The 27,269-nt window shown below is 41.2% G+C and overlaps 3 protein-coding genes across 5 annotated transcripts in view; 1 reads left to right on the top strand and 2 right to left on the bottom strand.

Annotated features, from left to right (window-relative positions):
* The first annotated feature begins 41 nt into the window (after window positions 1-41).
* On the top strand, window positions 42-7,212 carry mrps35 (mitochondrial ribosomal protein S35). The gene is made up of 8 exons (XM_023400354.2): window positions 42-199; window positions 832-884; window positions 1,065-1,232; window positions 2,136-2,196; window positions 2,319-2,458; window positions 4,253-4,362; window positions 4,454-4,523; window positions 6,694-7,212. The coding sequence occupies exons 1-8, from the start codon at window positions 67-69 to the stop codon at window positions 6,961-6,963; spliced, it is 1,005 nt and encodes a 334-aa protein (XP_023256122.1). The 5' UTR covers window positions 42-66; the 3' UTR covers window positions 6,964-7,212.
* mansc4 (MANSC domain containing 4) lies at window positions 6,964-11,963 on the bottom strand. The gene is made up of 3 exons (XM_023400353.2): window positions 10,959-11,963; window positions 10,726-10,860; window positions 6,964-8,993 (listed from the first exon to the last, which is right to left on the bottom strand). Exons 1-3 carry the CDS (start codon window positions 11,176-11,178, stop codon window positions 8,161-8,163), a joined length of 1,188 nt encoding a protein of 395 aa, XP_023256121.1. The 5' UTR covers window positions 11,179-11,963; the 3' UTR covers window positions 6,964-8,160.
* Window positions 11,964-14,116: 2,153 nt separating this feature from the next.
* The window catches only part of tead4 (TEA domain transcription factor 4), a 36,348-nt gene continuing 23,195 nt past the window's right edge, over window positions 14,117-27,269 (bottom strand). For 2 of the 3 annotated variants that reach the window (XM_087172296.1, XM_087172297.1), the window contains 9 exons: window positions 26,945-27,016; window positions 25,311-25,445; window positions 24,785-24,828; window positions 24,447-24,508; window positions 24,131-24,261; window positions 23,097-23,270; window positions 19,030-19,170; window positions 17,161-17,313; window positions 14,117-15,094 (listed from right to left, as the gene is read on the bottom strand). In XM_087172296.1, coding sequence (XP_087028422.1) covers window positions 14,981-15,094; window positions 17,161-17,313; window positions 19,030-19,170; window positions 23,097-23,270; window positions 24,131-24,261; window positions 24,447-24,508; window positions 24,785-24,828; window positions 25,311-25,445; window positions 26,945-27,016 — 1,026 coding nt within the window. In that variant the 3' untranslated portion in view covers window positions 14,117-14,980. The remainder of the gene's footprint in view (window positions 15,095-17,160; window positions 17,314-19,029; window positions 19,171-23,096; window positions 23,271-24,130; window positions 24,262-24,446; window positions 24,509-24,784; window positions 24,829-25,310; window positions 25,446-26,944; window positions 27,017-27,269) is intronic. The other variant, XM_087172295.1, reaches the window with a different exon arrangement.

The following is a 27,269-nucleotide window of genomic DNA, read 5'->3' as shown; positions in this document are numbered from 1 at the left end:
GCGCATAGCAGCGACACAGAGCAGCGTCCAATGAGGTAGCTAGGTTTCCGCAGTCATTGGGAAAACATGGCTTCACACACAAGCAAGGCACTTCTGTGCCTAGGTCGAATAAATGTTCGTGGTCTCGGACTTCACAAATCAATAAGCAGGGTCACGTACGCGACGGCTTTGTCCACAAATTCTTCTGCTGGAAATACAGGTGAGTTTTATTGTCGCTGTACAATAGTTCACACTACCTGACCAGAAGCACAGCTGCACGCTAAGCTAACTGAAATGCTGTTAGCCACCTCCTGTCCTTTGACAGGGATGCACCAATAAAGTGTCTTCCCAGACTTGGACTAGTTTCATATCAAATAATCTTATGTTTATTCTCTTGTTTAATCATTTGATTGTTTGAGGAAAAACATTATAATCGATTACAATTTTAAAGCTCAAGGTGATGGTATCAAATTCACTGATTTCTTTCAAATGCTCTTGTTTAAAAAGATGGAATAAGAGGTAGTGTGAAAACTAACTTGATGACAGTTTAATGACAAAAAATCAATTTATTTTCCATCAATTAAACAGAGGTGCTACATCATACAGTAGACACCTGTCGATACACCATACATACATTGTTTATCAGTAAGTGTATTGTTGAATGTAAAAATAATCACAAACAAAATAAATATAATAAATACAAAATCTGCACTTGATGTATAGTATTTGTGTGGTGATAAAGGTGTCCTTTGTCTTATGGCAGTGTTAGCAGTGTGAAATGAAATGCTATGACATTTTCACATAAAAAAAAAAGTGTTTGTGTGGCTAAATTGGTATTGTTATGAATTTTAGGCCCTCCTAATAAAGGCGGTAGAGGAACCTTCACCAAAAAAGCCAGGAGAGAGGTAAGTGTACTGTATTTGTGTCTGTTTTTAAGGGTAAATATAACAAGATGCACACATTTTCTGATGAAACGGGAAACTGATTAAGACCTTTCATAAAATGACTGGAACGGATGATGTTATACATAAATGGAGTTTGCCATTGATAAAGCTGTCTCTTTCATCCGTGCTTTGGGGGACCAGGTAGGGGAGCCCAGGACAGAAAAGATGCCGGTGGATCAGGACTGGACTGCAGTTTATCCAGCAGCAGCACCCTTTAAACCGAATGCTGTCCCCCTACCTGTGAGGATGGGCTACCCTGTGAAGGGAGGCGTTCCTCCAGAGAAGCAAGGCAACCTGGAGTTGATCAAGGTCAGACCTCATAAGTTACTTTGGACCATATGATGAGGATTAATGGTGAACAGACAGGGCTGGTTACAGTTTTAGAGATTAAAGAAGAAACAAGAAAAACAGGTGATTACTTACTCAAATAACAATGATAAATGTGCACTAAGTTCTCGTTAGGTCTACAAATGCTTGTGTATTAGGATGCTGTGCATCCATTGAATTAAGTTGTAGGGCTATTTGCACATTGTTCAAAGTGATTACGTTCTTCTATAGTTGGCTGTGGGCTTTATCTGTATGTGAGCCATCTGTATATCTTAGCATTTACCCCCCAGCATTCATTGTAACCAGCAAGCCAGGGAGCGCTCTTTGCTCTGCTGCATGGCTCTGATGGCCGTGTCTCTGTGCCCGGATTACTGAGCTGCTGTGTCCAAACACCAGCTGCTCCATCTGGACTTGAGCCACTTGCAGATCCACTACTCTCACCCGCCACAGCTGGAACTGTGCCGTGCAGACTAACTGTATTAGTGTCAGTCATTCGCTCTGCTACGAAGGGCTAAACCACTGCAATCACTACATATATTTGCATGAAATATATGTACATTGTTTTTTTTTTTAATCATAACTCATAGATGTTGTGCTTTTGTCCATACACAAGCCAATAATGGGACTTATGACAAGTTTATTTTGACGTTGTTATAGAATAGAATCTATTATATAACCATATGTATTATATAATATCCTTTACTCAAAGGATGAAAAGGATAGATATTTGGTTAGCTTGCCCTTTTAAAAACAGTAAACTCTGAAAGCCAGCATTAAATAATTTTGGTGGACTGCCGCAGTGTGTTTTGCTTACGCTTTCTGGGATTGATTCTCAGATGTTAAAGCTGCTGCATATTTTCATGTTTCTGTCCCATTCTCTTTCAGATACCAAACTTTCTGCATTTGACACCAGCAGCCATAAAGAAACACTGTGAAGCTCTGAAACGTAAGTTCTTCATTTAAGTCTTTTTATGTATGCTGTGGCGTTAGTCAGCAGCAGTTGTAGTATGATATTATGGACTTTTAAATTAATTAAATGTTATTTAAATTGTCTTTCTATACCATCAGCATTCTGTACAGAGTGGCCGTCTGTCTTGAACACTGATGCCAAATGTGATGAGCACTTCCCTCTTAAAATAACAAGCACCGACTATGTGTCTGCTGGCCCGTCTGTCAGAAACTCTTCAGCTCGTGTTGTTCATCTAAAAGTGAGTTTCCCTGCTGTTCCATTTTTTCTTGAATTGAGACTTGAATTTTTTACTTGATGATATTGACTTTTAAATGGGTTCTGTCAATGTACAGGAAGTCAAGTGTGGAGAAACCCGACATGTAAAATGAAATTAGAGATTTACAGAGATGCGTAATCACTGGCTGACATCATGTCCCTGTGACTTATCCTGGAGAGACGCTCATTGTCTGTTGACCTCAAACCTAAGAAATTTTGCCATCAAGTCTACAGAGATTAGTGCTGCAGAATTATTTTACATATAAGCATGTGCTGGGGCTCAGTTGTTGTTTTGTTTTAGTTCTTAATTCTTAGGTTTTTTTTTTAATAGTTTCATATTTTCACAAAAAGAAGTACCAAAACATTTTGCTAGTGACATATTTGTTGAGACATTTTAATATTCCTCTTAATCCCCACCACCACCACCACTAATCCACAGATATGCAGTCCTCCCCACAGACCAGAGTCATTCATGTAAACACTTCAAAACATGTAACAACCACAGTCCATAACAAAGAAGAAACACACTAAAGATCCATCTGACAACTTAGACAAAGTGGTATATGTTTACAAACAATATAACAGACCTAGAAAATGGCAAGTAAATTCAGAGATTCTCCACATCAGTCATAAACAAGGTGTTGACCTTGTTTTTCAAAAAAATATTTTCTTAATGGCTGAAAAGTCCATCATTTGGCTGGACTATGGCAAAAAATTTTTTAAAGTTTAGTATTGTTCTCTGTTGCATATATTGTTTTCCATATCTGAATAATATTTCTGTTTCTTGGATCTGGCTACATCATATGGATTTTATCACTCTAAAAAATGTCAAGAGAAACCCTGTCTTACAACCCAGATACTCAGGAACTTAAACTGTCTTTTGTAAAAGGTGGAAATGTGCCATTTTTTACCATTAATCACCAGCCATCTGCTCCACTGACACTTTGTCTTAGATTATATCAGCAAGGTAGGAATTATTCAAACATTAATCCTAGTGGATTAAGCAGGGAGATAGATTGGAGAGCTAATCTCTCACAGTTAGGTTCCAAGTACAGAATAAGTGGAACAAACCCCCATTTTCACTTTAATAAAAATTGAGTCAGAGTTTGAATGAGGAGCATACACAGTAAGTTTGCCTTTAGTTCTTCTGATGTTTATTTAGACAGGGTTAGAAACAAAATCCGTGGCAGGGATTGATCCGGAAACAGACGTGGCTCAAAAGGAAACAGACTTTAATGCTGTCTCTGTGCATGTTTGTCGAGCCACTTCCAACTGATTTCACCTTTGTGTTGTCAGTACATAAGGTCTAGTACACAGAACACGTGCACACATGAACCTTGTATTACCTATAAATGCACTTTTGTTGCATTGTATAAATTACATAAATCAGAGCCATGAAAGAGAATGTAATCAAGGAATAATCTCTGTTGTTTTCCATCTATCATCTCTGCAAGGGGCTTAGAGGTTATTCTGGGACACAGCATACATGCTGTGATTTCATCTGTAAAAAGTATAGCATTTTAATCAACACAGTGAAAGCTCTGTGCAGGTAAAAATTCAAACATTGTTCTTTGTTTGCGTATTTAAAGAGATAGGGATACAGCCGAGAGAGACGGTTTACGATGAAATCACATGTGCACTAATCTTTTTGTCTATTTATCTTTACATTCTGATAATGTATCCATCCCAAAAGGCTTATGTAGAAAACTGCTGCTTAAACGATTTCATATTATTTGTGTTTCTCAAACGATAATCTTTGGTGTCATTGCCCACAAAGGTAAAGCTGTCCAGTTTGAATCTGGATGACCATGCACGCAAGAAAATGCTGAAACTTGTTGGGGACAGATACTGCAAAAAAACTGATGTCCTCACCATCAAAACTGAAAGGTAGACACTGCTTCTTTAATAGTCTAGTATACATAATAATAAAGTGAGGAAATAAAAAACAATTTTGTCTTTTCCTCCCTCTCTGTACAAGCTGCCCACTGAGACGACAGAATTACGACTATGCCATGTACCTGGTGACCGTCCTTTACCACGAGTCTTGGGTGAGTAAGAAATATTTGTTTTTCTTCAGCTCTGTCCGCCACTTTGTGTGTTAACTGAAGAGCGAGCACACAAATGCAACCCTAAGAGTGACCGGGGAGGGAAAAATAAGCTCCTCGCCAAAATTAAGAAGCAGCAATTGTCACAGATTAATCGAGTATTAACAAAATGCCAGTTTAGTCTACATGTCACTCAGTTTCAGCCAGGCAATTCAACAGATCCATCTTCAGCCCCTACCCGACCCCTAACCAGCTCTACCAGGTTTTAGCTCAGACAGCTGTGTCTGTCGGTCTCCTGTGAATTTGGCCTTCTCCTCAGTCGCTCTTCTTGTTTACTGACCTTTCATCCTCTTTCAACAAGTATCCATTCATTTAAATGCCGTTTGCGCTCTGGCATTACTTGTACTGATGACCTGCTGTCACTTTCCTTCAGTGTGTTTATCTTTTTTGAGAGGTTCGTTTGAGATCAGATGCAAGGATAATGGCTGATCTCATGTATTGCAGCAACTGTATTTTGTAGTGTAATTCATGGCCAAGCTGTAATGTTTAAGGGTGGTGTTAGCATCAGTGCATTTCTGCATTTTTTTAGGGCAATTTTGTGAAATATTTTTATTCCTTCATCTGCATCTTTGGTGACATTTACGTCCTGCTAGCGCCATGGCACAGTACCTTTTAACAGGGGAATTCTTGTCCATCTTGCTCTGTGATCTGAGAGACTGGGCCCATTAGGGAGGTATCGGAGTTGAATGGGCAAAAGGATGGCAAACAGCAGCATTGTCCAGCTGACATTTCCCCACAGATAAGGAGAAAACAGACTCCCCCTATCAGGTGTTGACCCTGATACTCATTTGCATTAAGCCAACCATGCCACATCAGAGAAGTCTGCCACCGGGTCATTAGCCCAGGCGCTGATCGCATGAATGTGCAGCCAGCCACATAAAAGAAAATGACTCCTCATATTGTGCAACCTCTGCCTTTAGGAGCTTTTCCCATCACGGCTTAGTCACATTAAAAGAAAATCTCTCAGTTGGGAAAGGTGTCCGAGCCAGGAGGCAGAACACTGTCCGCTGCCCTTTTGGACACACAATGGAAGGCACAGTGCTTGTCCAGCAGGCTTGTGGAAGCTGTGAGAGTGGCGTAGCGTTCAGGTCGTAACGCTATCCCACAAAGAGACCGATTGTTCGCAGCCACCGAGGTGATTTTATCTCCCCACTGAGAGAGACGGAGCTTCCCTGCTAATTCCAGTGTGTGCTAATCCAGGCCAGTGCTGGGGCTGACTGCTCAAAGCTGCCTCTTATCGTGGGGGAACGTTTACCACTAGAGGCCTTCGTGCCTAACACCTGTCCCTTTTCCCCCCAACTGAAAATCAAAACGCTATTTGACAGGTACATAAACTCAACCGAGAAAACAGGTGGCTATTTGTCTCGTGCCACATTATCAGATATCATGTCTAATGACTAAACTACTTTGATGAATGGATTTCCCTTGTAAAATCAAACGTTATAACCTCATTGTGAGCGGATAATGCAGATCCTTCATTTCAGCGAGACACACTGCAAATGTTTTGATCTAAAACCAAAACTACTCAGCTCAGTAAGTTTTCATGATTTCAAAGAAAGCTACTGATCTATCCCCAAGTATAGATACCAACTCACTAGGACCTGGACTCGATCCAGATGGGATGTTATGTGGATCAGATATGTATAACAGTAATGATGGTCATTAACCTCAAACACCTGGAGAGCTGCAGAGCTGAGGCTCTGTCGCTGCCCTGCTTTAAGCTGCTGCACACTGGAGCCTATTGTTCTCCAGGGAATGTGATGACAGCTAGACAGGCAGCGGACAGAACGCTACATATGGAGAAATACTATCTCTGTGAGAGGAGCATCAAAGACGGGGTGAGGGGTGGCCAAGGACCTTCATATTTTACATCTGCTGCCATACTGTGTTCCAAGCTAGAGGCCTAGCTTGGACCTCAATTGAATACTATAAACGTGCTTCTTAATATCTTTTAAGTTGCTACAAATACATAACATAAAAATAAAACTGTATATAATAAAACATACACAGCTCTTAAACCCAATGCTATGGACAGCCCTGTTTTCAGTCAAGTTGAGTCAATGTTCCATCTGTATGCGAAGTTGACAGATGCTCTGTTTTTCTCATTCTTCAGAAAACAGAAGCCTGGGAGGCGGAGAAGACTGTTGCAGACATGGAGGAATATAGCTGGGAGGACAGCCCGTCCCAAAAGAATATCTTGGATATGCTAGTGCGCATGAAAACGGCCGGGGAAGGAGAAGACGAGGAAGTGCGAGAGCAGCTGCTGGGAAGAAGTGAGGTGCAGGAGTATAAGGACTCAGTCACAAGGCTGAAGAACGAAGGAGAGAACGAGAGCACCATGCTTCAGTACAAGGAGGCTGTCAAGAAAGTACTCAACCTGTGATCCGGCTTAATGTAAAAATGTATTTACATGAAGACAGTGACCAAGAGCAACAGGGGCCTGTAATGGGATCTACATAAACGGACTCCGTCTACATACCAGTAACACAAACGAGATCAGTGTAGATAATTACAGCCTCATGAGTCCCAACTAATGTATTTATTTTCTAAAATAGATCTGCTGTCATATCAGGTGTGTGATCTTTCTTCTTGTCTAATACAGAAATAAAAGTCTGATGTATTCTATTGTCAATCAGTGTTCTGTCTTGATGTTGTATGAAGTTCATGTGAATGATGGGTAAAGCTTTTATTTTTTTTTTTTTTTAAAAGCTCCTTTCAGTCGGTTGCTGGCTCAGCTTGAGCTCCAATCCCACTCTGGTCACTATCAGGTCGAGGAGCGGCACCACAGTGAAAGGATGCTTTCAGCAGCAGGCTCTTGAAAAGCGCCTCACCCTTCTTAAAGAGTTTTGGTCTGTGGTCCGTGTACTTTTAGGTCAGAAGAAACCCAATGCACTGAGATGTCCTCAACTGTGGGAGGGTTAAACACTGAAGACCACAAAGCAAAAAGGAATCCTCTTTCAGCTCCACAAAGGACAACACATTGTTGACAATCTGAACAAACCTTGAATTGTAGCAGTTTTTGTTTTTTTGTTTTTTTTTTTGCTTGGAAGCGCCCAAGTCCCACTTAAGACCAGTGCAGACAACTGGCAAATGTCCTCGAGGTTTGGCATCAACATCAGTTTAAACTCATTGAAGCACATCAAAATATAGGTCAGCCAAATGTACACTATATATCGTCTTTCTCGAGGCAAATTGCTGTGGTCAAATACATTGGCTGAATTTGGATCATCTGTCAGAAGTCATCAAGTCACAAGTGAAACCAAAATCATGGTAACGGTGTTTTGATAATCTCATCTAAGCCATAAAATACCTCTGCCTGTTCAGTTTAAATATACAGTATTTCTGCCTCAATGCATCAGTTGACAGCAACTACATTTCCATCCCTATCTGTTTCAAATAAAGCAATATGAAGATATATCTTTGCTATTTGAAGAAACCAGTATGTAAAAATGTGTTTTAGAAAAATATAACAGTAAAAATGACTTATCAAATGTCTTTTCATCCTGGATTCATTCATTAAAACGCTGCTGTAAACAAAAGAGAAATGTCGGTTCAGTGTTTATTTCTCTTGGCTTCTCTTTCAGGAACTCTCTCTGACCAGCACGTACTTTATGAGACGCATGGAGCCTCTCTTCCCTCGCCATGATGTTCGGTAGCGTCCCATCCTTTTCCTCTGACCTCTCCAGCTCACCACCAGCAGGATGGAGCAACAGCAGCTCAGCAGCACTGTGATACAGATGGCCACTGCAACCAGCAAGGTGTGAGCGGCTACGTGCCACCCAGGTCCCAACCCCCCTAAAGTGTCCTCCCCGCTGACTCCCTGACCTCCCTCAGCTCCTGCAGTGTGGTTCCTCCCCAGGCTGCCCTCGGTGTCATTGGGGTATTGCTTGCTGCTCTCTGTGTTACCCATAAGGGCTGTGGAGGTTGGAGGGCTGGTGGTCGATTGAGAGAAGGTGGTGATGTGCCGCTGGATAGGGGTGAACGTGGAGGGCTGTGCAGTTGTGGTAGAAAAGACAGGAGTGGTGGCTGTGGATGAGTGAGGTGTAGTAAAGCTGGGCGCAGGAGAAACGGAGGAGGTGGTCGGGGCTGTTGTTTGTGCATGGTTCCCCAGGACTGTCAGAGGAGCAGATGGAGTGGAAGAAAATGTGGCTGTAGTTGTGGAAACGGTTGCAGGCTGACTGGTGCTCGGCAGCGTAGTGGCAGCAGCGGTTGTGAACGCTCTGCTTGTTGTGGTGGGGGGTTTAACAGTCGGTGCAGAGGTCAGAGGCAGGACAGCGGGTGGAGGTGGATGTATGAACTGGCGTTTGTCTGAGGGCAGTGGCTCTGAGGCGTTGACTCGACCGTAGTGGTGGGGTAACACGCGCACATTGGAGGTGAAGTATTTTCCAAACACCAGCAGGTCAGGATCCACCCCTGAGACATGAAGAGATTTATGAGTGTCATTTTAATTTTTATCATGAATATTAATTATGAATAATCAATCAATTTTTACTTTTCTAAAAAAATTTTGTTTTTAACTTTGAATAAACAAATAATTTAAAAAAACAGCTTTTGCTATTATTACTAGTAGTAGTAATAGTAGGGGTGGTGGGTCTTACTTTACCTGGGAAAGTACTACCAATAAATCTCAATTAAGTTAAAGTATTTGTAGAAAAATGTACTTGAAGTATCAGAAGTAAAAGTACTTGAGATGCACAAAAAAATCGACCAATATTATATATCATATTATGTCATTGTCACTGATGCCTTTTTGTATCAGTAGCATTTAATTGTAGTTGGTCAAAGTTGTGATAATTTTAACTACTGCTGGGTAATAACATATTTTATAGGATGAAAACATGTGTTTTGTTTGCAAAATGTCAATCTGCAAACTAACAATAACTGTAGTTGTTAAATAAATGTAGGGCAGTGAAAAGTAAAGTATTTCCCTCTGCAATGCAGTGGAAATAAAAGTATAAAAGGGCAGATAATAGGAATACTCAAGCCAACTACAAGTACCTCAAGATAGTAGGCATACTTAAGTCATCCATTAAATGTACCAGTTAGTTTACTTCCCGCTACAACTAGGGTCTAGAGGTAGTAATATAGAATTGATATGCTTCGAATCTGGACATAAATTAACCAACAGGAGGGAGTTTGATTGGAAGGTGAAGATGCGGTATTTTAACACCCCATCTATCACTTCTTAATATAGTAACACATCTGATTTATGCTGGAGGAACCGTGGGAAAGTGGGTGATTTTACTCATATATTTTGGGATTGCCCTAAAATCCTAGATTTTTGGAAATCTGTTCAAAGGGAATTAAGAGGAGTTCTGGGTATCAACCTACATCTTGATCCATCCTCATATATACTATAATACCTGAAGATCTGATGGACAATGAATGCAGCTGCTGAGAGTCTTGCTCCTAATAGCAAAGAAAACCATCACAACCTCTTGGTTGAAACCACAACCCCCCAATATAAAACAATAGAGAGAGTAAGGAAGGTGACCATTATGGAAAAAACTACAGCCAGACTACAACTGAAACTAGAAACATTTGAGAACAGATGGGAACCAATACTACAAAGGATATCAGGAATCTAAGCACCTCTGTTAATTTTAATTTATTTTCTTTATTTATTTTAATCATTTATCTCTTTTGAAATTATTTTTATTTATTTATTAATTTACTTTTATTATTTTTCTTTGTATATGCATATTTATTCTCAGTTGCAAACACTGTTTCTGAGTTGTAGAGTGCACTTATATGTATTAGACTACACAGGAAGAAGTTTGAGTATTGAACAAATAGTCTTTATATGTATGTAAAATGTCAAGACTTATACAGGTGTTATTGTGTGTATGTGGATTATTTGAATGGGCTGTGACTGAGATGAATATGATAATATGATTTTATGTACATCTTCATGTATTTCAACTGTGTGGAATAAATAATAAGTAAAAAAAAAAAGAAAATATGATATGCTTTTTGCAGTCAAATATAAGAGACCTCGAGTGTGTAGCAGGCTCTGGTTTTAGTTGATATGCACATAAGGTGTTGTATTATACAATCTTAGGGAGTATATATATATATTTGAATTAGAGTACTGAAAAAAAAAAACCTTCAGCATGTTATTACTGGTTGGACAGTGGTGACTTACCCTTTGTGATATTGTACAGAACAACGTTGCCTCTGTGACTGAGGATGCAGCTCTCCAGTGTTGGGCAGTGCAGGTGGACGCAGTTGACGTTTTCTTGAGTAGTATCATAGTGAAATATGGCCAGATTACAGGAAACTGTAGGAGGAAAGGTGGAGGGATAGTGTACCGTTACAAATGAAATGCACAGTTCAACATCTGTGCGTCTACTTCTCTAGTAAAGAAGCATTACTCACAGTTCCTCGTCAGGCAGCAGGTGCGGCTGCATTTCAGCGCCGTCTCCTCCTGGTAATACTTGAGAAGCTGCGCTCCTCTCCTCTGAGACTCCTCGATGTCGATGAAAATACCCGGGAAGCGTCGGATCCAGCAGTTCTTATAATAAGAGGTCGGTGAGCACCTCGACTCTGTGTGGCACACCACGCTCAAAACCGTCAGCAAACCCCATGTGACGTTCATTGCGCGTAATGTAAATCAGACCATGTTAAATTACGAAGCATCGACATTGTCTGGGAGGCTGATTGCTTGGAGATGACAGGCATGAAGTGGAGTTAGTGGTCTGGTTTTTACTGATACCAGTCTCTCTTCCCCAGGTGACTCAGAGCTACGCACCTGGAGGAGGTGGAGACCCAGCCGTGCGTAAAGTGTCCAGGCTGTGCCGCAGCATTTAGACACAGACACTCACTGAGCACTTTATTAGGAACACCACACTAATTCTGGGCAGTTGCTCTCAAAGCAGACTCAATTCTTCCACAAGATGTAAACATTCCTGCGAGATCCTGGTCCATGTTGACATGATTGCATCACATCATTTCTCATGTGTTCGACCATCCTCTGACCTCTCAACAAAGCATTTCTGTCCCGCTCAACTGCTGCTCACTCGATGTTTGTTTTGTTTTGTTTTTGTTTTGTCATTTGCACCATTCTGAGTAAAAACACTAGAGACCGTTGAATGTGGGGGGAAAAAAAGAGGAACACTCAAACCAATCCATGTGGCACTAACAATCATGCCACGGTCAAAGTCACTAGATCACATTTTGTGAACATTAACTGAAGCTCCTGACCTCATGCATTGCACTGCTGCCTCGTGATTGGTTGATTGTATAATCACACAAATATGCCTGTGTTCCCAATAAAGTGTTCAGTGAGTGTGGACCTGTTGAGCATTGTAAGAGGACACCTTTCAGACAGGTTGGTACCTACTACTACCTGCTTTAATAACAATATAAAACATAAGTATACTGTAAGAAATCTACAAAGCTGTAACAACGCAAGTCAATCATATTCATACAAGTGTGAGAATATTATATACAGGGCTGGACACAGAAGCACCTTAAAACACACAATAGGCTATAATATAATCAAATACAACATCACTGCAAGAAGTGTTTGTGAAAAACACATCACACAGGCTCACTCTGCAAATGGAGCTGCACAGTTACAATGTAAATTAGATTAAGGTTAAAAGGAAACTAGATTTGTTCTTTAGACTTTTAATCTAAAATCTCATTTAAGTTTCTAGACTGTAAATATAGCACAATGTGCAACTCAGTCATTATTTAGGCCTGCGGTTATTCTTGTTGCTGAGGTTTAGATGAATCTCCACAGTGCAGGTATTACCTCACAGCACCACATCACACCGTAAAGTAAAACTTGCTCTAGTTTCAGTAGGAACAAGGCTAAAAATACCGGTAACCTGTGTTCTCTGCAGGGGAAAACAAGCTGTGTGTTCTCAGCGAGGTCAGAAATCTGAGAGTGGATTGCCATAATTGTAGCAATCTGCCTGAATTCTTTCAAATGGGATTATCAGAATAAGCCTTTTGCTCCGTGGTTTTGGAGTCGCTGCATCTGTTGGGCTGTTTCTCTCACCCTTTGTGAGCTTGTCTCTCCTTCACAGTGCCACGTACTCAGTTTACACCTGGGAGTCAACGGCACCTCTTTGGGATAAAGAAGCTAAAGGAGTGCAAGGTGTACAGGCTACAACTTAAAACTCTGTATGACTATTTTAAATAGAAATTAACTGAAACTGAGAGGATACCATAGCATTTATCAGGTTTAATCGACAACAAAAACTTACTTCTGTGGTGTTAGATTCCATATCCTATGTTAACCTCTTAAAAATGGATAGTCTTTAATATTTTTTTACCAAAAGGGTTACACAACTCGCTAAAAAGTCTTTACTGAATGCATAAGGTACAGATGTTTTAACCCTTGTGGGTATAGTGGCCTTAGAAAAGCAGCTAAACCTTCTTATTAGTAAAGTATCTGGCCTGTGTCCCAGTTAGATTTTTTTTTTCATAGCAGTGGGAACTTTAAGCCAAAACTTATTTTTTGGTTTGGAACAGCCACAGGTGGATTAACATGGAAACTAGATCAGGAAACACAATTTGGTTTTCATGTAGTCAGTGTACCGTGTTACTCAACTCAGCCTGATGAGTTTCACCACGTTAAACTGAGGAGAGGAAAAATGTAATGATGTCTCAACACCACCAGATGGCAATGGTCACTTCCATTAAACAATCACTACTTATACTTATATATTTTTGCAATCAAGAAATCAATATACTTTTCATACTGAATTTAAACTGATACATTTACAGCTCCAACAGTTGTATTTGTCATTGCTACTTTCTATCCTTGTAAATGGAACGTCTTTAAGATCTGGACTGTCATACAAAATAAGCAACCCGAAGGAGTCACCTCGGACTGTGGGAACTGGAATTCATTTTTACTATGTTTTGGCATTGTGAAGACTAATAATTAACCGATCCCTCAGACTGAATAACAGATTAATCAATACTGAAAAAACTGTAACCTTTTTTTTGCTACTTACCTCTTAGGTCTTTGGAGCTGTATCACCACCATCTGCAATTAGTTGTAATTTTTTGCAGGTGCAGACAGCTCCTCTACTACCTTGTGCATTGCATTGTGGGAAACCACAAACATCACACTCAAAAATTCAAGCTGATTTCATATGGAGCCTGATATCTTTTGCTGTATTCACTTCTGTCAGCGCTCTGTCAGAGTGGAAAACCTGCTTTGCATTGGCATGTAGTGTGGAATTAGGAAGGAGCTAACATGATCCAGTTTGTCCAGTCTGCTATCTATCATCTCAGAGGCAGGCTGTTTTGTTAAACCATGTTTGGTTAGCCAAATTTATTCAGTGATCTGTTACCTCAGTGATGTCACCTGAAGACTGCCAAGATGTTTGAGGGTATCAGAAAACGTGAAAGATTTGCTCTGAGATATTTACAGGATGTACAAATTACATGTGTATAGATATGTATATAGAATAAAACCCTTCACATTGACTTATATATATCTGTAGGTTCACACAACATGTCGCAGTGTGTGGCCACAGTTTTCACAGAATTCAAAACTCGGCAACAGGGAGGAGTTATGTAAGAAACACTTGTATTTTCATCTGACACTTCAAGGCAGGTTACAGTTACAGACAGCTTCTGTAATCAGCTTACAGATCCAAATCTGGTTCAAGTTAGCAGTGTTATTATGTGCCTGTTGTTGTAGTCAGATAGTTTTCAATCAAAAACAGTAAGACAATACAAGAAACATATGACAACATCAAACAAAGTGAATACAATAGCTCTTTCTTTTAAATCATTTTAGCCTCTTTTTTTTTTCATAACTCTGTTTAGAGGAGATGGGTGTGGCACTGTACATAATTACTCAATTGCTCAAATAACACAAAAGATTGGCACCAAAAACAGTGATATCTTATGGATGTGCAAAGGAGGGATCTCAGTCTAATTTCAATTACTTTTCCCCATTGTTATTCATATTTAAGCCACTAGGTGGCGCGCTGCGGCAGCCAAACTCCTCTGTAGCAAACGTCTCCTGCACATGCATGTGTGTAAAAGAATCTAAATCAAAAACAAGCACTAATAAAATGAGATGAAAACACCACCAATGACAACTCTCTCATGCAGGTCTTGTTGGCTAGGTTTGGCTCCTTTGGTATAGAGACCACAGTGTGTCATGGTCCTTTTCTTCTTCTTCTTCTTCTTCTTGTCACTTTTCACACAAAGCCTCTTTCAGCTTCCACAGTCTCAAATCCAGCTCCTCCTCAGCAGTAGAAGTGTTCCTGGGCGCGCTGACAAAGCCAGTGTTTCTCTGGGCTCCTGACCGAGTTGTATGGTTTCAGCTCTAAGCTCACGGAGGAAGTAGTCCATTGTTTAGTGTTGTTGCTCACTGAGGTGCTACAGTGGGTCTATAGCAGGTAAGTTCCAACTGTGTGACTGTGTCAATCTTTCACTAGCCTGTAAATATGATGCTGTGCACCGTGCTCGCTAGTGGACACTTCAAAGACGTAGGCTACGCACAGCAGGGTCTCCAGTGTGTCCCTGTTAGTCACCACCTGTAGACAAACACAGAAGGGTCCGGATCAGTCACGCTGGGCTAAAATCCTACCAAACCTTTGTTACCCATGTTTTTAAAGTGACTCTACCACACATACAGCAATGTTACCGCTGATATTAATTTGATGTATTCACTCTCCCATTGAAATGTACACTGGGTCCTTTGCGGAGTGGAAGACCCTCTGATAGTATTCACACAATCATCAAGACAGTCTGCTGAAATCCAAACAAACTCTAATGGGATTGGGTAAGACAAACTGTAGAAGAGTTTTACAAAAGACAAAGTAAATACATTTATTCAGATAATGTGTAAAGACATCATGCGATCTCAGGATTGCAAGTTTTTTAAAACTGCTTTTATGTATTCCTTATGTAGTAGAAACCTCCATCATATCGGCAGTGCACGACATGATCAACCTATATTATTAATATAAATATAAATATTTAACATTAGTAAAATCCTAATATAAGTCCAACATTTGAGTTTAAATCACAGTTATTTAAGTTAGTTTAAAAATTAAGTTACAGAAAATAAAATAAATTAATTCTCGTTATTTACCACTCTATGCATGGTTTTGGTAGAGCCATGGCTTTCCAATGCCAAAGCATTATTACCATGATGTATGTTTATGTACGCCTTTAAATTGTATTCAAATGTTTAAAAAAAACAAAAAAAACAATGAATATCAAGCAAAAATAGAAGTATGTTGTCTATAAATCTAATGGCAGCAGCAAATGGTTCCACTTTTCTCAAACATAATGCAGTTACTTCTTTAACAGCAGCTGCTTTTCCATCATGATCCTTTACTTCTAAGATTGTTGTTCCTTTTAAACAATCACTACATAATCATACTTAAATGTTTGACATAGCCCTTCACCACATACATTATGTATATGAACATACTAGGCCAACAAATGTATTTATATAAGAAATTGACAATCACTAAAGGTGATAGTCTAGTAAAACACTACATAATAACAAAGTACTAACTAATAATGAATCATAAATTATACATGATCTCTCTCTCTCTCTCTCTGTTTTTCTATATGCAAGACTAGTTTGTATCTAAAACACAGGAGAAGTGTGGCAATGCAACAAGCATAAAACAAACACAACATCATTGATTCGTTATTGTAATTGCATTGCATTGAATACATAACTCGCTACATGAGGCATATTGATCCATTGTTCTCGGCCATGCAGTGCATGCATGCATCTGTTGTCTGCGTGTATGTGTGTGCATGTCTGTGTGTGTGTGTGTGTGTGTGTGTATGCACATCTGTTCATGGTTAATATGAGCTAAATCAGCCCATTGAGAAACCTAATGACATGCTGCCATGTAGTCGTCAGTGTGGGCTCAATATGGTCATTGTCCCTTGTCCAGTAGGAATGCAGCCACCAGTGGAAGGGACACCAATGTCTTTGAACCCTGGTATCGGGAACCACTTTGTTACTATGGTGACTCTAGTCACTTGGCTCTCTGAGGAGCACAGCGGCTCATTCAGAAAAGTCCATCCAGAAACAAAAAAATAATGTTTTAACTCTGCAAGAAACCATGAAAACATTACTGCTCACAGGCAGTTTAAAAAAAATGCTACCAGCTGTTAATGGTCTACCACACATAGGAAACATCACATCACAACTACGGTCATTTAAAGACAAAACAGTTTTCCTGTGTCACACTCTTTACAGCACTGGGATACCTGCAAAAAACATTCTTTGATTTGAAAGAAAGTACCTGCACACATACTGAACCTCCACGTGGCCCTGAGCGCTTTATCGCCCCAGCATAGCATGAATGGAATCACATGAATGATGAAGGACAATTAGTGTCCATGAGTGCGTTGCAGGCAATGAGTCATATCCAAATTCATTTCAAATCAGGACAACCTGTTTATGCTAACACAGTCTGCTCAAACCAGTAGTGAGTGTTGACATTCCTTAGTTTTCTTATACTGGCTCTATTCCTTCAATATGTCACAGAATACCTGAATATCTTATATGAAATAAAATCCCCAGCCTCTATGCACTCATATACTGTACACCGCTGATTCCTGTGTGTACCTGTAGAATAGTGAAGTTTTCCAGTACGCTGTTCATCATGTACTTCTCTGGCAGGTGTTTAAGCTTGTGGATGAAGTTGATCATGTATTCACATAACGGGGAGCGGTGGATCCGAAACATGTAGCGCCCATTCTCAAAACGTGCATACTCCGTCTAGAGAAACAGATGCAATATACTATAAAGGCATACAGTCCAATATATGAGAACAAACAGCATAGCATGTGGTATAGCGTGTGGAAGGAGAATTTAAAACACATTAAAGGATAAAATGTGAAATAATTTGGGGGAAAAAAACAGGGATACATCTTTCATTGAAAGCCAATTGGATACATTAGATATGAACATCTATGTGATAAGGTGCAATATGTGTAATATAATACACCTAATGCAGCATATGGCATGTCAGATATGACAATAAACATATTTCTCGTGAGGACCATAATCAAATGATGAAGCCATTAAATATCATCATGTGGCCTATTGAGGCAGATGGCTCTACCTAGGGAAGTGTGTGTATGTGTTTATATTGTACAATCCATCAGCACTGGGTGGGGGCAGGGCCACTATTGTGTCTAGTTAACGGGAAGCACAGCAGTTAGTCATGCAGGGGAGATTTGTGAACCACGTCAGTTTCCTGACCACAGATCAGCGCTGAGTGACTGGAATCCATCTGCACCAGTAGCACTTATTCACTCCCCTGGCTGATAAATATGGTTTTTGACGTGGTCATGAACTTTTAATGTGGAAATATCACTAATCTATCCAGCGATCAGTGATGCAAACTTCTTGAATTGTAGCCACATATACTGTAAAGGCTACTGTTGTTGATCATCCCCAAACGTTGGGTTTTCAACACAATGTGCTAGATCTAAGTGAGATCTAAAAAACAGATAAATTCATGAACTCAAACTATGAGGCTAGTTGCTGCATTTATGGGAAAATAACAGAAAAAAACAGCAAATAAAGCTTCCATTGTAATGATCTAATAGAATTAATTACTTTCTGTATTAATAATGGCTTGAACCCACTGAAAATTTAACTAATATTCATTGCCTTAGCTTTGATTCATTGATTCATTTTTTGCATCTTTTCAGGAGGAAATTCTAATTATGCGCTGTCATCTCTAAATCAAAACACAAATGACATAATATTTTTCATAAAAATATTGCAAAGGAGGACATTTTTTAGCCCTGAGCAGAATCTACATAACTCCCTGTCTGCTGTCAGGCCATTTAGGCACGGTGGTCACAGCTGGAATCGAAAGTTATGTGATGCCTACTGCCCCAAAAAGACTTTTTGTCTGTACACAGTTCTTAAAAAAATGAACAGCTGTAAAATGACTGACTAAATGTTTGTTCTGTTTGTGTCACAAACATTCTGAAATAAATCCATAATAAACAATAAAAATAAAGAACTTGACCTGTCAGGGCTAAGGATAATTAAGGGCCCTAAAAAGCCAAAGCCCAAGGAAGCCTTTTTCAGCCTGGTGAACAAAGCAAACAAAGTATCCAGTTCCCTTTATACATCCATGCTACGGCCTCAACAAGCTCAACCAATCACATGGTTAGGAAGGCAAAAAAAAAAGTGAGCTCAAAATAAAAAGGTGACCTCGTAAAAATGTGAAAGTGTGGGAGACAAAATTGGAATTTTGAAAAGAAAGTGAAAGGGACATGTGCCCCCTTGTCCCCAGGAAATTGAAAGCAGTAGCTGTAAGAGTACATTGTAAGGAAATGTTGCTGCTCTTTAGCTGGAAAAATAGTCATATTTCATAATGAATGCAGGGTAAATGCCTCATACTCTAGTTTAAGTTAACCCTTTAAAAAAAAAAAAAAAAAGATTCTTAATGACCCTTGATACCCCTGGTCTTACCTCCACTTTCTCCACCACCTGTTTGCCAAAGGAGCAGACTTTGGTGGATGAAGTGATAATCATGTTCTCAGAGCTCTCGTACTGGCTGGAAACACCGTAGAAGAAGCTGCTGTCATCCTGCAGGTTTACACTAAGATCCGCCTGGAGAGAAGACACATATGACACGTCAGTCTGACCCAGAAGGAACCACAGTTAGTTAGGCGTAGGTGTATGAGGATTCGCTGCTCCTCTCATGAAGACATCCCCCTTCTTTAACTGAAGACATGTGCTGAGCATCCAAAATCTTAAGGATATACAGTACCAGCTCCATAATCTACAGCAAAATATCAAGTCCTACTTCTCTGCTCATATGGATCTTAAAGGAACACGTGTGTGTCTGACAAAGACGCGTCGCAGAGTGTTACAGCTCAACAAAGCTTGCGAGTGATTCTCTGTAAAGCCAAGAGGCATCCAATGGCCAGATCCTTGTTGACCTAGTGTAACGCTGTCAAATCCAGCCCCAAGATTCCCAAGGTGCTGTGTATCTCTGACTGTGAGTGTGTGTTTTGTTCTATGTCGATTATACATAAGATACATACTGTAAGATTTTCATTCTTTGATCGAAGGTGAATTCAAGGGTCCATTTGAATAATAATCCACTGGAACTTTTCTGATCGAGCCAATGTTAGTTTCTACATAATTAAACAAATTTTTCATTCCTAAACGTGAGATTTAAATTGTAGTAAATAAAAAGAAAGGAAACAGGGCAATATCTGTGTACTGGACTTCCTATGCTGAATATACAACTCCACAAGTTAAATCTAAAAGTTTCTTTATCCTCAGATTCATATACCCTCTGATCCAGCCACTAGTTCAAGTTTGAATTGAGGCAGGTATAATCTGATTTTGGATCAGACTGCGGTGCCGTCTCCTCCATCAGACAGCTGGGCTGTTTTACCTTTTCCCCTGTCAGGCTCTTGTCTCCTAATGGGCCATTGAGACACCGCTCAGCCTCCTCTCATCTCTTCATCACCCGTTCATCTTCATCCCTGGCTCATGTAATTCCTCTATTTGTCTTCATCCCTGGGGCCTAGTGACCCTCCCCGAACCGCCATTCCCTGCTTCCCTAACAGCCTGCGAGGGAATTCATCCAATTACAATCAGCAGTGTGCAATTGGCTGATTAGATCATGGCGGGCAGGCTGGCTGTGTAACAATTTAGCAGAGCCAGCTCAAATCGGATTCCCTCGGCACTTCAAAGGCGTGAGACAATCCGTTAGGACAGGGCCACGGGCGCTGAGGGGGTGAGGAGGGAAGTGGGGAAAGGGACAGGGCAGCCAGCGGCCGACAGGGGGGTTTGCTGGAAATTCAATCTAGAATGCCATAGCTTTGGAGGTGGGCCAGCCGCCTGTCACCGTCACCATGCCAACCTGCGCCTCAGCACACCCCCGAGTCATGACCTGCCACGTGGCTGTGTCATTGCGGCGACATCAAATGGGCCCTTCCCATCTTTTACAATGGCGTAAATAAGGTTATCGTATTTTCAGATGTGTTGAGGATTTCATTTTGCTTATTTTCATGGCCGAGAGCATCTTTGCTGTTTTGTTTTTTTTTTCCAGCATGGGTGTTGAAATGCCCAGCTGTTTTGTAGCATTTCTGTGTTTTGTCATGGATGCCTTGAGAATTGGAGGACCCCCTTGGGATACAGTAAGATGAACAGACTGAGAGGGGACAGTGTTATGAGCTTGTTTTGCTCAAGCGTGGAGCTGCATGTGTTGTAACTGTTGACTCCACCACGCTCTGACATGAATCAACAGAGTAATATTTCACTGATGAATGACTTGTTGGTTACGTGCCACCCACCATTTCTCCTGCCATCCCTATCCCTTGTTCACACTGTCTGTGTCCCTATTTCTATCTCCTGCTCTTTATTGCTGTCTTGCTCTCTTTTTCTTTATGATATATGACAGGGCGACTCATCCCCTCCTTCCCCTCACCCCTGAATCAAATGCCATGGCTCGACCAGCTGCTCTTTCCAAGGACTGGAGAAGACTACTTGCAATATGGTGTCACTCACCAATGTCTTTTATCTGCCCACAATAAATAATGTGGCAGTCAAACATATGTGAAGGGTAATGCCACACATACAAAGCCATCTGGTGGCATAAGATTGCAAGACAGCACTTTGAACTTGACATTCGGTGGCACGTCAAACCACAGCAGTTTTATTATTCATCCGCTTTGCAAGTCACCAGTGGCCTTGACATAACACAGTTTTGATCAAGTGGATCACAATGGCAATCATGTCTCATAGTTGTGAAGATGATGGTTTCTTCATCATTCTTTTCTGAGGCGGCACAGTGTGTCTCCACTATCAACATCCAACCTCCAAAATCAAACCACGGTACCTAAAGGATCCAAACAACTTCTGAAAGCCCCGCAAAACACTGTGGACGACTTTGAGTCTAAAGGTGGTCCCCCGTGGGTTTGGACTCTGCTGTGGCAGGTCGATGCCGATCTGCCACAGCAGGAGAACCACTGTCCGCTGTGGTTTCCTCTGCCAGCAACAGCTCACCCCTTTGGGTGGATGTGTATGGGACCCCTGGGTCTGCGGTACATCTCTGTGCTATTGGAACAACCCTGTCAGTCCCTCTGTGTTGGGGGGGGGGGGGGGGGGGTTACAGTAGACAAAGAGAATGACAGGCATGATGCTTAGCCTAAGACAACCTCTCATGAGACGAGGCTCTCATGACTCTGAGATGCTGCACACGGTCAGACTGTACATCCCCTCTATGGTTACAAACACGAAAAGTTTGTTAAGGGCCATTAAAGTTCAGGCCAGACTGGATTGCCATTTCATTTCACTTCATTTATTCTATTCTATACCTGAACAAATCAGAGCTATGGATTGAGAAGTTTGGAGTTATAAAAGAAACGTACTTTCACTAACACTAATGCTTAAAGCCAACACACCCACATAACAAAGAGCAGAGTCTGAATAATAGATTCTTACTTAAAGTCACTTTGACGTCACGTTTGGCCAGAGATGATTTGATCGCTTCAAAACTTTTGTGATTAAGTTAATGTCCTTTTAAATACAGTTGGTATTTACATCTTACTTCTTCCACATATGTGTAGAGGGAGGTGCCCTGAGGTAAAGAAGAGGGAGGGTTTGTAACTGTGTACGTGTTGTTCATGATACAAATACCAAAGGTCTTGTCCTGAGGTAAAGCAAGGTGGTCAGATCAGAGAGATGAACAAAGTAGACGTCTTCAATTACACCCTCATACTCCCCATTTCTCTGTCTGCCTCGCCCTCTACAGAGCTCTCTTCTTTGGCTTCAACTTGCATTTTTCCCTTCGTCTTTTCACTGATGTCACATCAGTCTCCTCCATCTGTCTGCATCTTAAGTCGACTTTGTCATCATGGCTGACTCTCTTATCTCTCTCAGTATGTTATAGTGAGCTGGTGGTGTTATGTGTTTGTGTTTGTCTATGTGTGTGTGTGTGTATGTGTGTGTGTGTTTCTGGGGCTTATCTATAAATAAATATATTGGGGGAGGGCATGAGGGTTGGACTCAGTGTAATAGTGCAGAGACAGGTGCCTAGGCTCACATTTCCCCTAGTGAAAGATCAGGCCTGCCACTCTCCCCAAGGCTGTCACACACAATCACAAATACACACACACACACACACACACACATTACAGACACATACAAATGTGCCCACACCAAATGCATGTTGCGACGCAGTGTCTTCTTTGCTTGCATGTAAACCACCGATCGGGGTCATGGGAGCGATGACTTTCCATTCATTCTGGGCCTAAATCGCTCTTAAGTTCATTTAACTCCGATGATTAAGCTATCTCAACACCGTTAACACCGCTAGGCCATTAACAGCCAACAGGTGCTACAAAACATTAACAAGAGTATTCACTGTACTCTCACCTCACCTTCATGACTTGGGGAAGATAATGTGGTCTGAGGATGTATGAAACATGCACAGCATCAGACTGAGCTTCACACGAATAAAAATGGCTTTCTAAGTGAAATCAATTGAAAAGAAGTGGATTTAATGTGGAGTTCTTTACCCAGAACTTGACGAGAAAGAAAGCATTGTGTGGCCCTTTGTCAAACAGCTCCTTCAGGCCTCCTTTCTTCTCGGGGAACTTGTCGTAGATCTGCCTGATGTCCACCGACTCCAGATAGGGGTCGCTGTAGCTCGGGTTGGACTGGCCAATATGCACAAACAGGTGCTTGTTGAACTGGAGAGAGACAAAAGTGCATATCAGGAGGTGAACGGAGCCAAAAATGTCAAATGTCCGCTTTCCTGAATTGCCACTAACGCCAAGTGCACTGCGCAATCCAGGACATCTGTCGCATTGGGCCTGCTGTTCCATTGCATCATGTTTATTGTAATATCCCATCACCTGTCTCGAGGGTTCCACCCTTTTCTCCCCCTCTTGCACCATTCATGAGCATGTGATGTGCTGCTGTGTGTGTCTACATCTATGTGTTAATCCTGTTCATCCTGGGATCTCTGTGAGCTGCTGCCACACCCTACATCAAAAACCACAAAGGATTAAACAATTAAGAGCAAATATCCAGATCTCCTTTTCAAGAGATTTCTGTTAGAAGGTTTACTTTTTTCATGTTGCTCGTTATCTTTTCATTGTGTAATACAACTTGGCCACTGTGTGTAAGATGATTAAGTTTTGAATCTTTGAATCCTGACTCTTTGAATCACAGCTCACACTAACTACAGGGTTCTTCATCTGTTTTATTTCAAACAGATCCGTGCCAAAGTCTGTGCCAGACTACTTTTTCCCTGAAAAATATGTGCTGCAACAAAGGTCTCAGACAGCATATGAAAAAGATTTTGTTATCTAAAAAGAAAGTGTGTTTTTATCATTGATAGAGAGAAGCGAGATATTTAATATAAAGACTATTGTTCTCTTGTTGCCACAAGCAGGCGAAAACAAAACAACAAAAATCTAAAAATTGTGAATAAAGTGAGTTTTGGTCTTATCCACCTGTCATAGTAGGGAATAAATAAATAAATTAAACAAACTTTAGTGTGGTGGAGTATGTGTGAGACAAAGTTATCTCCAGTCTTGTTACTCACAGTCTCTGGGTCCTGAGGTTGCTCCAGGAAGGCAGAGAACTCCAGCATTCGCAGCTTAGAGCTGGCAATGCTTCTACCCTGCCAAGGGGGGGCACCGGGAGACATGGACAGCCCTGCTGTGCTTTCATAACCTGCAAACGAGAGGGCAGTGAGTGCGTAAACGTGTGGTTTGAGTGTGACAAAGTCGAACTTGAAAATGCAGCGATATTGCAGCTTTGAGATTTTTGCGATCTCTTCATCACGAGCCGGGTTGTCTCATCACTTTGCCGGCATGACAGCCCTCTGTCAACACAGCTGGGGGGGGGGGGGCACCCACCTGTTATGGGGGCCGGGCCGGACGCTTGCATGGTGTAACTCTGCTGGGAGAAGGGCTTAATGCTAGAGAGACGAGACAGACGAGAGGGAGAGGCATGTTATGCACTGTCTCGGCCTCATGACCCCATCTCACATACTAATTGGACTGGCTGACCTCTAAAGATGCAGGGGGCAGAGTGGTATGCTGAATGTCAGACAGCTGAAGACTTTTCCTTATAATTGCACTGATGTGTTTTAATTTGTTCTGAGATTCATTTCCTGACTGAAATTTATCTAATGGTTATTAAGCTGATCACATGAAAAATGTGGCACTTGAGAATAGAAAGAATAGCTACTCACTCTTCATGGCCTCCTGGCTGTCCTGGAAGTGCCCCATGCCAAAACTGCGGAAAAACAAAAAAAGTGCAATTACTCAGTTTCACCATGACACCAATTCTCACGCAACAATTGTGTTATTGTGTTATTGTGTCTATTAAATCCAGCTTAAATGTGACACATCAAATAGGAAAAAATGTGTTTCTCTACATTCAGTATAATTTGACACACATGGATTAAATGAAACCCTGTAAACACCTCTTTAAAAAGGACTTTAATTCAGAATTAATTGAATCACAGATGTTGTAAAAAGGTCAAATCATCTGTAGGTTCATAAATTGAAATAGTGCAAAGTCTCAAATCTGTACAATTAAATATGCAAAGAGGGACATAAATTACAAGATAAAATTAACCAACATCCAGGGAAATGATGGACATGTATCACTATACAGGGTGATGGAATATTCTATGAATGTGGCCTCTGCTCAGCCTTTGAGGTTAATCTGAATAATATACATATGGTGGAAGGGTCACTGGTTTAGGGACTCACCCCACCGGTAGTGGGATAAGCTGGCCTAGACAGGCCTTGGAGAGCCATCTTGTTCTGGAAAGCCGTGGGTGAGATGATCTGGGCTGAGGACATGGTGGCCATACTCTGCAGGGCCTTGTCTTTGGCAGCCTGGTCCTAGAGAGAAAGAGAGAGAGGGACAGAGAGTGAGAGTGAGACAAACAGACAGCTACGCAAATGGAGAGCAGTCATCAGACTCCATTTATGTCAGCTCCCCATATTCACCGGCAACACAAGCAGAGCCCTAAAAGGGGAAATGAAGGGCTGAGGCCAGCTTGCATCATCGGTGAATCCCTGCCAGGCAGAGAGGTGGAGAGAAGGTGATATTACAGTCAAGGGCCTTTGGGTCAAGAGTTAAGTTTATTGCTTTGGCGGGGGCAAGCCAGTGATGACAACTAGCTTCTGTTGGAGGTCATATTGGAAGACAGGGTAGGTAACCGGGTGATATGTTAGTATGCTCATCGCAATGGTATCAAAATTGCAACATGCTAAAGCCATTGAAAATTGTTTAAAGTAGGTGATAGCTACAAAAATTGTGCTCTCCTGTGCTACACTGAAAAGTGATACACCTCTTGTTTTTGAATCCACTCCTTCAGCAGTTTCCAAACCACAGAGGACTACAAGCACTTGCCGCCCAGCCCTAATGGGCAAGGCCACACGGTGCATTCTTCTTCCCAGAACTGGCTAACACAAGGGCATAGCTGAAATATGGGGGGTACATGTGGTAGGGATCTCAGTTACACCAAAGACGTATTTAAAAAGGCCTGTGACAGGGGCCAACCCTGTGACCGATGCCGGGCTCTGCCAGCTGAACCCTCGTGGCTACCGTCCAAGGTGAGGGGAGAGTCCTGTTGCCTGCCGTGGGGTGCGGGTATGCGGATGAGAAATGTAAACTGAGAAAGTACTGGGGGGACAGGGATGTGTAAGCTCTCAGCATACCGCACAGGAAAACTTTTATTGAGGTACTTACCAAAAGTAATACCTGGAAGGAATAATACAGGGATTAATTTGTTTCCTGACAATTGCGTTTGGTTCATCTTGTTCATAATTGTGCACAGTAAGCCTCGGGCTCCCAGAAATATGTTCACATTTCATCGAAATGTGTCAGCATGCCATTTAAAACTAGCATCAATTAGAGAGTGCAATTAAAATAGCCAGTGGTTTGTGCCTTTGTGTTAATGGAATGTGAATGCATGGCAGTGCAGGGGCCATGCATGTTGAAATACCTTTAACAAAACATGAAACTTCATTACGAGGGGAAATAACACAGGGTAATAATGTTTTCAACTTCTTTCCATCTGCTGCTGCTCAACTTGATTAAAATCATGATAATAACCTCAGCGAATGCAGGAACCACGGTTTGATTATGATCTAAAACCCTGTATGGCTCAATCTCAAATAACAATGCAACATACTAATGACACTCATTCAGCCAAGACTTTCCTCTCAGGTAACATGCACACAGAGAAGCTATGTTACAATATCTGATTTGTAATTATGAATTTGATGGAGCTCACATATTGTTAATTCTTCTTTATTTTCCTGCAAATCATATACAGTATTTAATCATCCAAAACATTTACTGAATGTAGAAAAGCAGATAGAAGTTGACTCACGTAGCGTACCTTCAGCTTCACCTGGATCTCTCTGGCCTTCCGTCGGGCTAAAACCTGGATGTGACTGGATACCTGAAAGATGTGGAAGATGTACTTATGTTGGCACATAAGTACAATGCTTAACAGCAGAGTTAAGCATTGTACTTATGCGCCATATTTCCAACTGAAATAGGTGGCATGAGGGATTTTTTTTTTGTTGTGCCTCACAGCGAAAAGGACCCTGAGTTCAAAGTTAACACCTCCACCTGGCGGGGTTTTAGCGATGTTTCAGTTTCCTTCCACAGTCCGAAAACACACCGTTGAATCTGAGGCTATAAATTGGCCG

Source organism: Seriola lalandi, unplaced genomic scaffold (genome assembly GCF_002814215.2).
Source record: "Seriola lalandi dorsalis isolate HSWRI2012SDOR001 ecotype SW California unplaced genomic scaffold, Sedor1 jcf7180002052274, whole genome shotgun sequence".
Classification (NCBI taxonomy): Eukaryota; Metazoa; Chordata; class Actinopteri; order Carangiformes; family Carangidae; genus Seriola; species Seriola lalandi.
The sequence above is the reverse complement of the archived record's forward strand: the minus strand, read 5'-3'. Positions and strand labels throughout refer to the sequence as shown.